Below are 15,797 nucleotides of genomic sequence, written 5' to 3' on the forward strand. Positions count from 1 at the left end.
AGGCCTTCAGGAAGATCAACACAGCACAACCCATGGGCCAAAAACGAGGGTTTGTTGTCTCTAGCAAGCAGGTTGGATCCTTGCCACCCATATTGACCTCCACTTGAGGCTACAGCTGCGAAAAGGTTCAGCCTCAAGCAGATGGGAACATCGCTGATTTTGTGTGGGTTAGGTGTTGCAGAGCCCCATGGAGGCATCATTGCAACGTCTCCTTGTTTGGTTCCCCAACCCGGTGCCCTCCAGGAGCTTTGGGCCACAGCTTGGGGCTCAGGGAGTGCAGCAGTGCTGCCTGGAGCCGTCTCTGCCCTGTATCATCCAACACCCAGCTCCACTGGACGCCCACAAGGGGAAGAAAAACGTTCCATTCACTGTCTTTTATCATTGTTCCCCCTCACTCTCCTATTCCTGCTATGGCTCCCAGTACGTTTCCAAGCACAATTCAAAGTGACCTTTAAAGCCCTAAACGGCCTTGGTCCTGTATACCTGAAGGAGCGTCTCCACCCCCATCATCCAGTCCGAACACTGAGATCCAGCTCAGAGGGCCTTCTGGCGGCTCCCTCACTGCAAGAAATGAGGTTGCAGGGAACCAGGCAGAGGGTCTTCTCGGTGGTGGCGCCTGCCCCGTGGAACGCCCTCCCAGCAGATGTCAAGGCAATAAACAACTACAGTGGTACCTCGGGTTACATACGCTTCAGGTTACAGACGCTTCAGGTTACAGACTCCACTAACCCAGAAATAGTAATCTCGGGTTAAGAACTTTGCTTCAGGATGAGAACAGTTTCAGGTTAAGAACGGACCTCCGGAACGAATTAAGTACGTAACCAGAGGTACCACTGTATTTTACTCTTAAAAGACACCTGTTTAGGGAAGTTTTTAATGTCTGACGCTGTATTGTTTTTTATATTTGGTTGGAAGCTGCCCAGAGTGGCTGGGGAGACCCAGTCAAAAGGGTGGGGTATAAATAAATTATTATTATTATTATTATTATTCTAGAAACAAAACCCCCCAACCTTCCTTCATACGGGAGTCTCCCCATCTCTTCTCCAGTGATCAGAATTGCCCCTTCCAGCTCTAAATAGCTGCAGAAAATGGGCAGGGGGAGAGAATATCCTATTTATCCCCCCTGATGTCGAGCCATGGTGAAGCTGCGTTTGGTTATCATGACGCCTCTTTCTTGTCTGCTAGCCTGGATGTTCCTCAGTTGTCCAAAGGGCAATGAATTTTGCAAAATGGGGGTTCTGCCAGTCACTGCTGTTCTTTTATTGATTTGGGGGGGGGGGTTGCTCAGGAGGCAAGTGATCTATCTTTGGAGCCCCCCAGCCTCCACCCTTCAACCCAGAGAGAGTCTCTGCTGTCCTGTCGTCGCAGCTGTGTGTTGGGAGACGGCTTATCGGGACCGGGTCGGAAATAACTCTTTTTCCACCACCGCGCCGCTGGCATTCTCACGCTGCCGAAGAAGAGTCAGGGCGCCTGCGTTAACCCCGGACGCAAGCTGCTGATAAGACAGGGCTGGCACTCCTGCGAGGCTGTGGGGCTCCCAACTCTTGTCATCCCCAGCGAGTTCCGGAGAGCACCAGGTTGGGGAACTCTGCTCTAGCCAAACACCTGATTCCTTCTGCAGCTTCTTGCAAGATGTGAAACCCAGACGCACACCGATAGCACTTTTTTAGACCGTATCCACAATTCGTTCTTGAACTGGATTCTGAACATGAAGCGGCATGTGGGAAGATTCAGGAAAGAGAAAATCAAGTCCTAATAATAATAATAATAATAATAATAATAATAATAATAATAATAATATAATTTATATCCCGCCCTCCCCAGCCAAAGCCGGGATCAGAGCGGCTAACAACAATAAAATGATGCACATTCTAAAACCATTTCATTATAAAATTAATTCAAATCAGATTAATGGCAACCAATTGGGCTAGGGTTCTGTGAGGATTGCCAAAGGAGGGGGTTAGACTGTGCCTTGGCCAAAGTCCTGGTGGAACAGCTCTGTCTTGCAGGCCCTGCGGAAAGATGTCAAGTCCCGCAGGTCCCTAGTCTCTTGGGACAGAGCGTTCCACCAGATCGGAGCCACAGCTGAAAAAAGCCCTGGCTCTGGTTGAGGCCAGCCTAACCTCTCTGTGGCCTGGGACCTTCAAGATGTTTTTGTTTGAAGACCGTAAGGTCCTCTGTGGGACATACCAGGAGAGGCGGTCCCGTAGGTACGAGGGTCCTAGGCAGTATGAAGGTAAAGGGACCCCTGACCATTAGGTCCAGTCATGACTGACTCTGGGGTTGCGGCGCTCATCTCGCTTTACTGGCTGAGGGAGCCGGCGTACAGCTTCCGGGTCATGTGGCCAGCATGACTAAGCCGCTTCTGGCGAACCAAAGCAGCACACGGAAACGCCATTTACCTTCCCGCAGGAGTGGTACCTATCTATCTACTTGCACTTTGACGTGCTTTCGAACTGCTAGGTTGGCAGGAGCAGGGACCGAGCAACGGGAGCTCACCCCGTTGTGGCGATTCGAACCGCCGACCTGATCGGCAAGTCCCAGGCTCTGTGGTTTAACCCACAGTGCCACCCGTGTCCCTCCTAGGCCGTATAGGGCAGAGTTAAACTATGGAACTCCCTGCCAAGAGGAGGCAGCGATGGCCACCGACTTTTAAAAGGGGATTGAACCGACTTTTAAAAGAGGAGAGGGCTCTGAGGGCAAAGCATATTCTCCACTAGAGCCATAGTCGGCCCCTTCCTCCATGATTTTGTCCAAATTTTTGGGCGGCCCTCCCAACAGTTTGCAAAGTCCTTCAGACGACAGAGCCCAAAAGAGCAGCCTGGCAACTCCGGAGGTGTGTTCTGTTTTCTGTTTTGCTTGGCAGCGGGGGAGCCACGTGAATGGGGAATGGGGAGGGAGCCAGCCCATTTCAGCCACCTCCACTTTGCAAGCCGTGTGTGTCTGTGTGCAGTCAGTGACCTCGCAGGCTCTGCAGGAAGGTCAAGGCTGGCAATCTGGGATGGCAACAAGAGCGTGGGCACGTAGCTTCTCGATTGCTTCCAAGTCACAGGAAGTTGCCGTTCCGCTTGGTTCTGCACCAGTCGGTCCTCTCCTGTGAGTCGGGCGTCCAGTTCTGGGGGCCGCAGTGTAAGGAGGACGTCGACCCGCTGGAAAAGGATTTGGGAGAGGGGCAATTGAGAGAGTCAGTGGCAAGGAAAGCTAGCCTTGTGGGAAAAGGTTGAAGGAACTAGCTCAGTCGGTGGAGCATGAGACTCTTAATCTCAGGGCTGTGAGTTCGAGTCCTGCATTGCAGGGAGTTGAACTAGATTGGCTCCCAGTAGGTTTCCGAGCACAATTCAAAGTGTTGGTGTTGACCTTTAAAGCCCTAAACAGCCTCGGTCCAGTAGACCTGAAGGAGTGTCTCCACCACCATCATTCTTCCAGGACGCTGAGGTCCAGTGCCAAGGGCCTTCTGGCGGTTCCCTCATTGTGAGAAGCAAAGCTACAGGGAACCAGGCAGAGGGCCTTCTCAGTGGTGGCACCCGCCCTGTGGAACGCCCTCCCACCAGATGTCAAAGAGAACAAGAACTACCAGACTTTTAGAAGACATCTGAAGGCAGCCCTGTTCAGGGAAGCTTTTAATGTGTGCCATTCTAATGTATTTTTAATCTTTGTTGGAAGCCGCCCAGAGTGACAGGGGAAACCCAGCCAGATGGGGGGGGTACAAATAATAAATTATTATTATTATAGATGACCCCCGTGGCCCCTTCTACAATTCAATTATGAACTGGGAATGTTTAACCTGGAGAGGAAAGGAATGATGGGGGAAGGGGGTACGAAACCAGTCTTCAAATCCCTGCCGGTGCCCCAGCTAGTGCAGTGTCCTGTTCTCACAGGGGCCAAACAATTGCCCCAATGAGAAATCCACTTGCAGGATCCGAGCACAAGAGCCGCTCTTCCGTCCTGTGGTTTCCAGCAGCTGGCACTCAGAAACGTAAAGGTAAAGGGACCCCTGACTGTTAGGTCCAGTCGTGGCTGACTCTGGGGTTGCGGCGCTCATCTTGCTTTATTGTCCGAGGGAGCCGGCGTACAGCTTCTGGGTCATGTGGCCAGCAGGACTAAGCCGCTTCTGGCGAACCAGAGCAGCGCACGGAAACGCCGTTTACCTTCCCGCCGGAGTGGTACCTATTTATCTACTTGCACTTTGATGTGCTTTCGAACTGCTAGGTTGGCAGGAGCAGGGACCGAGGAATGGGAACCCCGTCGCGGGGATTCGAACCGCCGACCTTCTGATCGGCAAGTCCTAGGCTCTGTGGTTTAACCCACAGCGCCATCTTCGTCCCTCAGAAACATTACTTCCTCCCAGTTGTGGGGGGTTGAACTTAGCCATTGACAGTCTTCTCCATCAAAACGTCAACAGAGAGAAGAGGACAAGAATTATTATTTTTCTGCCCCACCCCCAGAGGGCAGAGGGTTTCAGTCACAAGAGGGTACGTTTTAGGTGGGCGTTAGGAGAGAGGTTTTGATGGTAAGAGCTGCCGGGACAATGGGGGGAAAATGGCTTTAAAGGGTAGTGGTCTCCCCTGGGATAGAAGTTTTCAAGCAGAGTTCTTGAAGTCTCTTTTGGAGTAGTGGTGAAGCACTGGATTTTCCTGCCCTGAGCAGGGTGGGGTTGGACTGGATGAGCTCTAGGTGCTTAATAATTTGCTTCTACTGTCCAGACTCGTCTTTGGAAAATTTAAAGCCAATGGTGATAGAGAAAGGTGTGCCACTGGGCATATGCAGAGTGCCTTTCCCTTGCCATTGCAGATCCACAGCCGATTCTCACACGTAACTGAGAAACTGCAGTGGGAAGGTTATTCAAGACGCACTTGCAAGCCTGAATGCTCTGGTTTAGAAATTGAAACTCTGGATATTCTGGGAAGCAAAACAACCTTTAATAAAGATAAAACAGAACTACTTTAAAAAAAAAATATCCCGTCCACCAGGAAATCTTCCTTTCCCAAACCCAGTATACAAACCAGCTGCTCTCTGAAGTCAACAAGATAAATATACAGGAAAACTGTACATGTTTAACTTAGTATCAAATATAAACTCTCATAAAGTCCCTTAGAACAAAAACTTTACATAGGTGTATATCCTCTGTGGCACCGAAGCCCTTTATCCCTCTCCTCGCAAGGAATCGAACCTGCAGCCGCCAAATCTTCACCTTCGCTTTACAGAAAAAGCGGAAGCAGCAACTTTTAACTTTTTGGAGAGGAGAGCGAAGGGACTCGCATCCACGGAGATCGTCTCAACGGTTATTACAGCAGGCATTTTCATAAATCGGCTTCTTTCTCGACAAGAAGGGGGGTTGGACTAGATGACCCCTGGGTCTCTGATTCTAAGACTACGGGCCCCTTCAGAAATGCCCTTTTCATTGAGAATTTGCAATGATTTGCGCCCATGATGATATTGCTGCCCTGCCTTCGATATTCTTTGTGCCTGTAAATGTTTTGGGGTAGACACACTGTTTCGTTCCCAATCCTTTCATATCCTGTCCTTCCTGCTGAAATCCTGTAACGTTTTACATACCACAAATGGGGGGAGGGCCTTTGATGGCGTTACAGGACCCCCCCAATCAATAATGTGGGAAGCATCACGGAACAACTAATAAAGCTGAATAAATCCATTACTAATGCACTGCTATTGTGTCAGGATTACAGAAAACAGCATCTGAAGGTGGCCCTGAAAAGATTGACACCTGCCAATCAAGTCTGTATCGCCTCCAGTGGTACAGGGTAGACAGATCTCGCTCCCCTCCAGGCGCATCAAGCATTTTCGCAGTTCTTTATTTCCCAAGTTAGGTATGCTTTGAAGGACACCTGCCAATCACCCTCACCTCTTCGGAGCATCTGGTCCCTTCTCAGATGCTCCCTACAACTGATGCTTTGAAACCATGCAGCCCCAACTTACGCATGTTTACTCAGAAGTAAACCCCACTAAATTCAAGGTGTTTTTTCACTCCCAAGCTGCGGCTTTCGAGAAACGACTTTCGACTCCCGCTTTCCACATTCACAGCAGAGAGAGCCCAGCAAATACCCAGACAGGACTGTGAAAATGATGGAAGTGGAACCCCAAGGAACTTGCATGCTTTCTGACTTGCTAATGTGCCGGCCCCCAGAAACCAGCTCTGGAAGGGCACCAATATTAGCCTTGGGCCCTAGCTCAATATAAGGCCTCTCTTGATTTTCCTCTGTTTGAGGTTTCCTGGTGGCTGTGGATCTTCTTTTGCTGAAGGTGATATCAGTTCCCCACCAAATCCTTTCATTTTGCAGCCCGCCAAACCTCCTTTCCATTCCTTCCCCATCAAACCTTTGCCTCTTCTCCGTGCGACATTTCTCTCATCCCTCCTAACCAGCCCCCACAAAAACACACATCCTTACAGCCCAAACACTGTCCGTCACTGGGAGAGCGGGCAACGCTGGTCAAGCAGCCCCACTGAGACCACCTTATCCAAGATTTTTCTGCCGCCCACCTCCTATGCCCCACTGCAGAGGGATTGTGGGCCTTGCGCCGCTCAGCTCGGGCCCCTTTGGGAAAACTCAGTGTCTTGGGTTCGAAATTCTTCCCATCTTGGCTTTGCAGACTTCCTCTCCTCCATTCCTCTCATTCTCTCTCTTTTTCTCTCCTCCTCCAAAGTCGATGGCTGAAAAAGCTCCGCTTTCCTGACGACAGCACCATCCTCCTCCAAGGTGGACCACTATTGCTCCCCTCAAAAACCCGGGGAGCGGCCTTGCTACCTGTTTGCAGACAAGGCGCCAGACCTTCCATAAACCCAGCTCTTGTTTTCTCTTTTGGGCAGGGTCAGGAACCACAGAGGGCAGTGTGTGTGTGTGTGTGTGAATGTGCAGGGATGAGTGTCACCGGCTCCTGGGCAAGCGAGTCAAAAGTTTCCCCTCCCGGCTGAGAAAGGCAGTCCGCACAGAACCCGGGTGTGCACATGCATGCGTGCGTGCGTGTGGTTGACACCTGCCAATCAAATCAAGCTGTCACTCAGCGGGCAACGCAGGGGCACCCATCCCCTCCAGCAGTGGGCGGTTGGGGGTGGCAGCAGCATGCGGAGTGGTATGTGTTGGTGGCGCCGTTCTCCCTCCGTCACCTGGCGCAGGCCTCTGTAATGTACAGGCTGAATTTCCCCCGAATGAAACTCGAGTAAACGCTGAACAGCTTTTTCATGGTCTGGACGCTCAGGGTGCGGGTCGAGACGTCATCTTGGGGGGCTTCCTGCAAGAGAGGTGTCTGTTTACTTAACGGGTATCTTTCTTTTCTTTTCACCTTTCAGGTTCTGTTTTTTATTTTTCCCCAAATACTGTATTTTTCGTCCCATAGGACGCTCTGTCCCATAGAACGCACCTAGTTTTTTGGGGGGGAAATAAAGGGAAAAAAATTCCCTTTATTTCCCCCCAAAAAACAGGTCGGGGAAACCGAACCAGGTCGAGGAACGGCGCTGCGCCTCCCTGCTGTCCCCAATGTCTGCCTCAGGCGGCAGGCTGCCCGGCGCAAGGGGCGCTCTGCTTCAGGGCGCCCCGCGTGCTGGGCGGCAGGCTGCTATCCGCAGTGTGGGGAGCCCTGTGGGGAACTCCTGCAGGGCTGCCCACGCTGCGGATGTCTGTCCGGCGCGCGGGGCGCTCTTCTTCAGGGCGCCCCGCCCGCCGGGTGGCAGGCTGCTATCCGCAGCATGGGGAGCCCTGCGGAGAACTCCCGCAGGGCTGCCTAGGCTGCGGATGTGTTCCCGAAGCACCAGGCGCTCTGCTTTCAGGGCGCCCGACGCTCCGGGAAGCAGGCTGCTATCCGCAGCCCAGACATCCCTGGGGGGCCTCCCGCAGGGCTGCCTAGGCTGCAGATGTCTTCCTGAAGCCTGGAGAGCGAGAGGGGTCGGTGCGCACCGACCCCTCTCGCTCTCCAAGCTTCAGCGGAAGCCTGCATTCGCCCCATAGGACGCACCCAGATTTCCCCTTCATTTTTGGAGGGGGAAAAGTGCGTCCTATAGGGCGAAAAATACGGTACTTTTTTGTAACAACAACAAATAAATACTCTTACATTCAAAAATTTGTATGTTTTCTTATTTACCCTGCGCCTTATTGCGCCCGGACTTCCTTCCATCCCTTCAACCGTTTTCATATCTCAAATCTTTTCTTACAGTTTCTTATTTACACTCCATCCACATCACAAGATTTACATTAATCCTTCTACAGTTTTTTAATTCTTACAATTGCTCCGTATATATTCAACAAATTTACTCCAATCCTTTTCGAACTTTGCTTCTTTTCGGTTCCGAATCTTATAAGTCAAATTTCGCCAATTCTATGTATTCAAACATTTTTGTCTGCCACTCCATTAAAGTTGGGATTTCTTGGGATTTCCATTTCTGAGCCACTGAGATTCTAGCGGCTGTCATTGTGTACATGGATAGTTTGCAATCTTCCTTTTTTAATTCATTCCCTGTTATCCCTAGCAAAAATGCTTCTGGTTTCTCTGGGAAAGTGTATTAATGGGTTATCTTTCACTGGAACAGTGTCCCCGAGCTGGCACCCACTGGGTGTTTTGGACTATAACTCCCAGCCAGCCGGGGTGCCATAAGCATCATAAAAAAGGCTTCTGGCCAAGTCAGCCTCCCCAGGTGTCCTGGACTACCACTCCAATAATAATAATAATAATAATAATAATAATAATAATAATAATAATAATAATTATTTATACCCCACCCTCCCCAGTCAAGGCTAACAAGCAATAATAAAAACAAGTTGAATGAATACAACTTAAAAACAAAATTAAAATATAACATTAAAATATTGAAGCATCAGCATCAGCTAGGGTCAGATGGCAGCATAGGCCGCATTCAGACCATACATTTCAACTATGATACTGCTTTAAACAGCCATGGCTTGCCCCAAAGGATTGGGGAGTTGTCGTTTGTTAGGCTGCTGAGAGTTGAAACGGACCCTCCATTCCCCTCACAGAGCAGTTTAATCGTCCCCCTTCGCAAGGGAACTCTGGGAATTGTAGCCCTAACAACCCTCAGCACCCTCAACAAGCCATAGCTCCCAGAAATCTCTTTTTTTTTTTCCACACGGAACTCGCCGGAAATCATTTCTGGCACCTCTCATGTAGGCCCTATTGCCATCCTTGAAAGAAAAAACCAGAGCTCCCAGAATCCTTTGGGGGAAGCCATGGTTGTTCAAATTAGTATTATAGTGTGCTCTGTGAGGGGAATAAAGGGGTCTCCTCATAACTCTCAGCTCCGTTCACAAACTTCAGCTCCCAGAATCCTTTGGGGGAAGCCATGGTTGTTCAAAAGGGCACCATAGTGCTCTCTGTGAGGGGAATAAAGGGGTCTCTCCTCAGAAATCTCAGCACTCTGAACAAGCCACAGCTCCCAGAATCCTTTGGGGGAAGCCATGACTGTTCAAACTAGTATTATAATGTGGTCTGTGAGGGGAAGAAGGGGGTCGCCTCACAACTCTCAGCTCCCTTCACAAACTTCAGCTCCCAGAATCCTTGGGGCGGGGAAAGCCATGACTGTTTATAAAGTGGCATAGTGTGCTCTGTGAGGGGAATAGTGGGTCTCCTCACAATTTTCAGCATCTTTAACAAAGTACAGCTCCCAGAATCCTTTGTGGGACGCCATGACCACTGAAAGTGGTATCACAGTGAGCTCTGTGATGGGATTAGGGGTCTCTTCCTTTGGGGAAGCCATGCTTGTTCAAAGGGGCACCATAGTGTTCTCTGTGAGAATAGGGGTCTCCGCAGAAATCTCAGCGCCTGTAAAAAGCCACAGCTCCCAGAATCCTTTGGGGGAAGCCATGACTGTTCAAAGGGGCACCATAGTGCTCTCTGTGAGGGGAATAGGGGTCTCCTCAGAAATCTCAGCACTCTGAACCATAGCTGTCAACGCTCCGCTTTTAAAAAAGGGAAATTCCCTTATTCCGAATAGGATTCATCGCAAGAAAAGGGAAAAGTTGACAGCTATGCTCTGAACAAGCCACAGCTCCCAGAATCCTTTGAGGGAAGCCATGACTGCATAGATATATCCAGGGCTTCTTTTTCACACGGAACTCGCCGGAAATCAGTTCTGGCACCTGTTATGTAGGCGCCATTGCCATCCTTGAGAGAAAAAGGGAGGTGTTCTTGGCGAGTTCCAGCGCCTCTTTTTTACTAGAAAAACAGCACTATATAGTGCTCTCTGTGAGGGGAATAAAAGGGTCTCCTCAGAAATCTCAGCACTCTGAACAAGCCCCAGTTCCCAGAATCCTTTAGGGGAAGCCATGATTGTTCCAAGGTGGTATCATAGTGCTTTCTGTGACGGGAATAGAGGTCTCTCCTCAGAAATCTCAGAACTCTGGACAAGCTACAGCTCACAGAATCCTTTGAGGGAAGCCATGATTGTGCAAAGGGGCACCATAGTCCTCTCTCCCAGAATCCTTTGGGGGAAGCCATGATGGTTCAAAGGGGCACCATAGTCCTCTCTGTGAGGAGAATAAAGGGGTCTCCTCAGAAATCTCAGCACCCATAACAAGCCACAGCTCCCAGAATCCTTTGGGGGAAGTCATGATTGTGCAAAGGGGCACCATAGTCCTCTCTCCCAGAATCCTTTGGGGGAAGCCATGATGGTTCAAAGGGGCACCATAGTCCTCTCTGTGAGGAGAATAAAGGGGTCTCCTCAGAAATCTCAGCACCCATAACAAGCCACAGCTCCCAGAATCCTCTGGGGGACGCCATGACTGTTCAGGGTGGTCTCAAAGTGCACTCCGTGAGGGGAATAGGGGTTTCTCCTCACAACTCTCGGCGCCCTGCCCTGCCATTAAAGCTAGCCTTTTTTTTTTTTTTCAAACGAAACGCTCTTCCCTTTTACAAGGTAATAGGTGATCAAGGCATTTGGTGTGCATTCCCACTCCGTGAGGGAATCTGCCTTCTGCAGCCGCCCTGGTGAGGGCGATCCAAGGGGCTTAACTTGGGCCATATTTCCAGGGTGTGAAGGGGAGCCCTTGGGATTTGCAAAAGATGCCTCAGGAGGAGGCAGAAGGGTGGGGAAAGGAGGCCTGGAAAATTACTAGCTGGTTCTGGTTGCCGCCGGAAAGGAAAATGGCCCAGGAGAGTCAGGGTTCGCTATGCTATTCAGACATCTGAAGGCAGCCCTGTTTCGGGAAGCTTTTAATGTTTAATAGGTTATTGTATTTTAGTGTTTTGTTGGAAGCTGCCCAGAGTGGCTGGGGAAACCCTGCCAGATGGGCGGGGTATAAATAAATTATTATTATTATTATTATTATTATTATTATTTCCACACAGCCTGCAATATTTGCACCGCCACGCTAACAGATATATTGGGGATTTTGCTCTCCTGTAGAGGAGACCAACTCTCTGCTGTTCCAGTCTAACGCTATTTCAAATTCTGTTTTTTTTGCAAATTTTGCAGGCAAATCTGAATTTGTAGAACGGCGGCTTTGGCGATTCCGTCTCCCTTCTCCCGCTTTGTTACTAAGAAGAGTCGAACCGCCTCTACTGCGCTTCGTCCATGCGCTCCGAGGAAACTGCTTCTCTCTCTCTCTCTCTTTCTGCACAATCTGGCCGGCAGGAGTGGAAGACTTCCTCTGCGCACGTGCAAAGTGCATCACCACTTGACCAACATGTGTGCTCCCGAGACAAAGCGTTGCTGAGCATATGCGCAAGGGCGTTTCTCTCGTCCTAAAAGCCACCTGGAGTTAAGGAGCAGGGCTGCGATTTGTCGTGATGCCAGCAATACAGCGGGTTGGACTAGATGGCCATTGAGGGTCCCTTTTCAATTCTGTGATTCTGAGCAGGGAACTCCGGCCTCCTCGCCAACCAGCACTCCCTCCCCACAAATCTGGCGCTTCGCTCTCACCTGGGCTCCGTGGCCGCGCAAGATGTTTCTGATGCTCCGCAGGCAGCTCTCCATCACTTCCAGCTGGCGGACAAAAGGCTGCATGGCCGAATGATGCCTTTGGACTTGGCTGATGGCCCTCGAAAGGAGGGTCTGGCCTTTCCACACCTCGGACGCCTGCCTCGTCCTCTAGCAGAGCGGGGTGGGGAGAATAAGTCCATCAGTGATGTTACAGGAGTGGGCATATATGTCCGTTCCAGTTACTCTCAGTTTCTCAATTTCCCCCGTCTTAAACTCTCTACGTTTCTGCAGCAATTTTCATTTAAAAGACAAATCCCCGTGAAAGTTCATCGGTATTTGAGGGCAAACTTCTTCCTAATACACACATTTTTGCAATGAATTTTCCCTAATAGGGACCTCAGTAGTAGTAGTAACAACAACAACAACAACAAGAACAACAACAACAACAACAACAACAACTTGTTGTTGTTGTTGTTTATGCCCCACCCATCTGGCTGGGTTTCCCCAGCCACTCTGGGCGGCTCACAACAGAGTAATAATAATAATAATAATAATAATAATAATAATAATAATAAAGTGAGGGTAAAGGGCAGGTAAAAAATAAATAAGATTACAGTGGTACCTCAGGTTACATACGCTTCAGGTTACATACTCCACTAACCCAGAAATAGTACCTCGGGTTAAGAACTTTGCTTCAGGATGAGAACAGAAATCGTGCTCCGGCAGCGTGGCAGCAACAGGAGGCCCCATTAGCTAAAGTGGTGCTTCAGGTTAAGAACAGTTTCAGGTTAAGAACGGACCTCCGGAACGAATTAAGTACTTAACCCGAGATACCACTGTAGTAATAACACATTTTTGTGAGAGGTTTTCACCAGTATGTGCATTCTTATGCCTGCTTTCCTCTAACAGATGAGTTTTTTTATTTTTGCACTCATTGGTTGGAGAATCGCATTACAAAATTCGGAGAAGTGTGATTTTTTTAGGAGAATGCCTTTGTTTCAGTTCTCATATTGGTTTATTTCTCATTAAAATGCAGACAGAATTTAATTTCTCCCCCAGCCCTGGTGCTGAGCAGGCCCCGCAGTGAATTGCATCAGCCCCACCCCCCCGCTCTCGGCAACCCCCTTCCCCACCCCAGATCAAACTTACATTCATTTTTCTCCAGCTACGTATGTTGACTCCGGTGTCCAGCACCATGACAGGTTCAGGCAGGTTGCAGGAAGTTCTACAAAGTTCTACCTGTAAAGCAATCAGAGTCCATTCACATCTATGCTACAGATCTAAACTGCTTTGAGATGTGGCTTAGTTGGCACAAGGAATTCTGGGAGCTGTAGTTTTAAGACCCTTAGGTGAGCTGGATCAGACCAAAGGTCTGCCTCATTCCCACATTGGCCCAGCTCAAACAATTGCCAACAAGAAGCCCACAAGCTGCCTGGCACTTTGGGACTTGCTCCCCAGTAACTGGCCAATAGGATATTTATTTACTTCATAAAGTTCATACACCGTTTGATTGTAACGCACAAAAAACCCACCTCAAAGTGGTTGACAAAAAGGATAAAGCAATAAAATTATCAATAAGAAGAATTAGCAACGATCATTTGAGACTTTCGAAAAGTTAAAATAACAGTAAAAACAGATTAAAATCTGCACTAGCTTACTAAAAAATCTGGGTAGGTTTGTCTAAACAAAAATGCTTTTAGCAGGATGCCTGCCGGATGAGGGTGACTACCTGGTATCAATAGGCAGGGAGTTCCAGCGTGTAAAATACCCAGTTCTTACAAATGCAAAATGGGTATTATTTGCCATATTTGTCAAAATTGTCAAACACGATGCTGCCAACATGGGTCACCGTACACCCAGAGTTTCCTGGGCATTTTTTAGCAATTTCCACCTGGACACTGCTTCCGACTGCAGTATTCCAGCTAGCTATGTCCGGGAAATTCCAGACGCATGGCAACCTTATATGATGTGGCACCTATAGCAGTGCCAGTTCTGCAGATATAAGCAGTCAAGGAGGCACAATGGAGTAAGGTGATCTCACAGGTAAATTGGTCCCAGGTTGTTGTAAGGGCAAAATCTTAAGCTTGGTCCGGTAGATATAGAATCATAGATTCATAGAATTGTAGAGTTGGGAGGGACCCTGAGGGTCATCTAGTCCAGCCCCCTCAACTAAAGCAACTCAACTAAAGCATCCATGACAGTTGGCCATCCAATTTCTGCTTTAAAAACTCCAAGGAAGGAGAGTCGACTGCATTCCAAGGGAGTCCGTTCCACTGTCAAACAGTGCACAGATGCACCATTTAGCGTATATTTTGTCATATATTTGTTTATTAAGAAAATATTTGCAAACTGCTTCCTTTAGAAAACAACAACAGCCCTCTGAGCAATGTACACAAAAGAATATAAAATGATTACCGATGCTAGCCAGATAAAAACCAGCAAAATGCTTCAGAGCACTGTATGCTTGTTGAAATAAACACACCCCCCCCCTTTTGGCATAAAGCTTTTTCTGATGCTATAAGATCCCTGCGGGGCCAGGCCAATGGGGCCCTGTCTGGTCCAGCATCCTGTTATCACAGTGGCCAAACAGATGACCCAAGCAGAGTAGACAAGATGTCAGAAGTGGACATGATGACTAGGGCCTGTTCATTTCAGTGGGTCTTAGAATCATAGAATCCTAGAGTTGGAAGAGACCCCAAGGGCCATCGAGTCCAACCCCCTGCCAAGCAGGAAACACCATCAGAGCACTCCTGACATATGGTTGTCAAGCCTCTGCTTAAAGACCTCCAAAGAAGGAGACTCCACCACACTCCTTGGCAGCAAATTCCACTGTCAAACAGCTCTTACTGTCAGGAAGTTCTTCCTAATGTTTAGGTGGAATCTTCTTTCTTGTAGTTTGGATCCATTGCTCTGTGTCCGCTTCACTGGAGCAGCAGAAAACAACCTTTCTCCCTCCTCTATGTGACATCCTTTTATATATTTGAACATGGCTATCATATCCCCCCTTAACCTCCTCTTCTCCAGGCTAAACATGCCCAGCTCCCTTAGCCGTTCCTCATAAGGCATCTTTTCCAGGCCTTTGACCATTTGGGTTGCCCTCCTCTGGACACGTTCCAGTTTGTCAGTGTCCTTCTTGAACTGTGGTGCCCAGAACTGGACACAGTACTCCAGGTGAGGTCTGACCAGAGCAGAATACAGTGGCACTATTACTTCCCTTGATCTAGATGCTATACTCCTATACTTCTCTGAGAGGGACACATCATTTATTTTCCAAAACCCCTTTTAAAGCCATCCAGGCCGGTGTCCACCGCTGCAGCTTGTCAGAGCTAATGCCATAGTTTTAACTAGTGCTTAGAGTGTCGGGCTAGGACCTGGGAGAGATCGGGGTTCAAATCCCCTCTCAGCGGCCATGAAGCTCCCCGGGTTTGACCTGGGGGGAGCAGTTGTGGCCTTCTCTCAGCCTCACCTACCTCACAGGGTTGTTGTTGTTGTTGTTGTGGAGCAAACCATGAGCGCGCCACCTTGAGCTGCTTGGAGAAGAAGGTGGGGTATAAATGCATTTGAATAAACAAATGACTAAACCTTATGCCCTGTGTGTGTGTGTTCAGGAAGGAATGGGAAGGGAACAGAGCAAGAAAAGAGGACGTACGATTTCACTCTCAGCCTTGCTGACATCTTGGATGTACTTGTTCATGACACGCTGGTCGCACATGGGCTCGGGGGTCGTAAGGAGCACTGGGGCCAGGAATCCCAACATTAACAGGAGAGGAGTCAGCCCTGCAGAATAAAAGGTGAGGTCCCCCTTAGATCTTTTGCAGAGCTGCTTTGCATCGTCATGCGCACATCATCCATCTGCCCATCACAACCACAGTCGTACCTTGGAAGATGAATGGAATCCGTTCCAGAAGTCCCT

At 49.1% G+C, this 15,797-nt stretch overlaps 2 protein-coding genes and 1 long non-coding RNA gene across 5 annotated transcripts in view; 2 read left to right on the forward strand and 1 right to left on the reverse strand.

The window, feature by feature from the left end:
• The window catches only part of LOC309326849, a 131,421-nt gene extending 119,646 nt beyond the window's left edge, over positions 1-11,775 (forward strand). Inside the window, exon 2 of the long non-coding RNA XR_014150388.1 lies at positions 11,438-11,775. This is a non-coding gene — a long non-coding RNA (uncharacterized lncRNA). The remainder of the gene's footprint in view (positions 1-11,437) is intronic.
• EPO (erythropoietin) lies at positions 4,898-15,736 on the reverse strand (the record flags this gene model as incomplete). The annotated part of the gene is given in 5 exon segments (XM_081835841.1): positions 4,898-7,248; positions 11,885-12,052; positions 13,034-13,123; positions 15,534-15,682; positions 15,685-15,736. Coding segments are annotated over 5 exon segments (588 nt in total). The 3' UTR covers positions 4,898-7,119.
• The window catches only part of TFR2 (transferrin receptor 2), a 52,414-nt gene continuing 52,157 nt past the window's right edge, over positions 15,541-15,797 (forward strand). For all 3 annotated transcript variants that reach the window (XM_081835660.1, XM_081835659.1, XM_081835658.1), the window contains exon 1: positions 15,541-15,675. The gene's annotated coding sequence lies outside the window, so the exon portion shown is untranslated. The remainder of the gene's footprint in view (positions 15,676-15,797) is intronic.

The sequence above is a fragment of the Podarcis erhardii genome (genome assembly GCF_964252035.2).
Source record: "Podarcis erhardii genome assembly, chromosome: 13".
Classification (NCBI taxonomy): domain Eukaryota; kingdom Metazoa; phylum Chordata; class Lepidosauria; order Squamata; family Lacertidae; genus Podarcis; species Podarcis erhardii.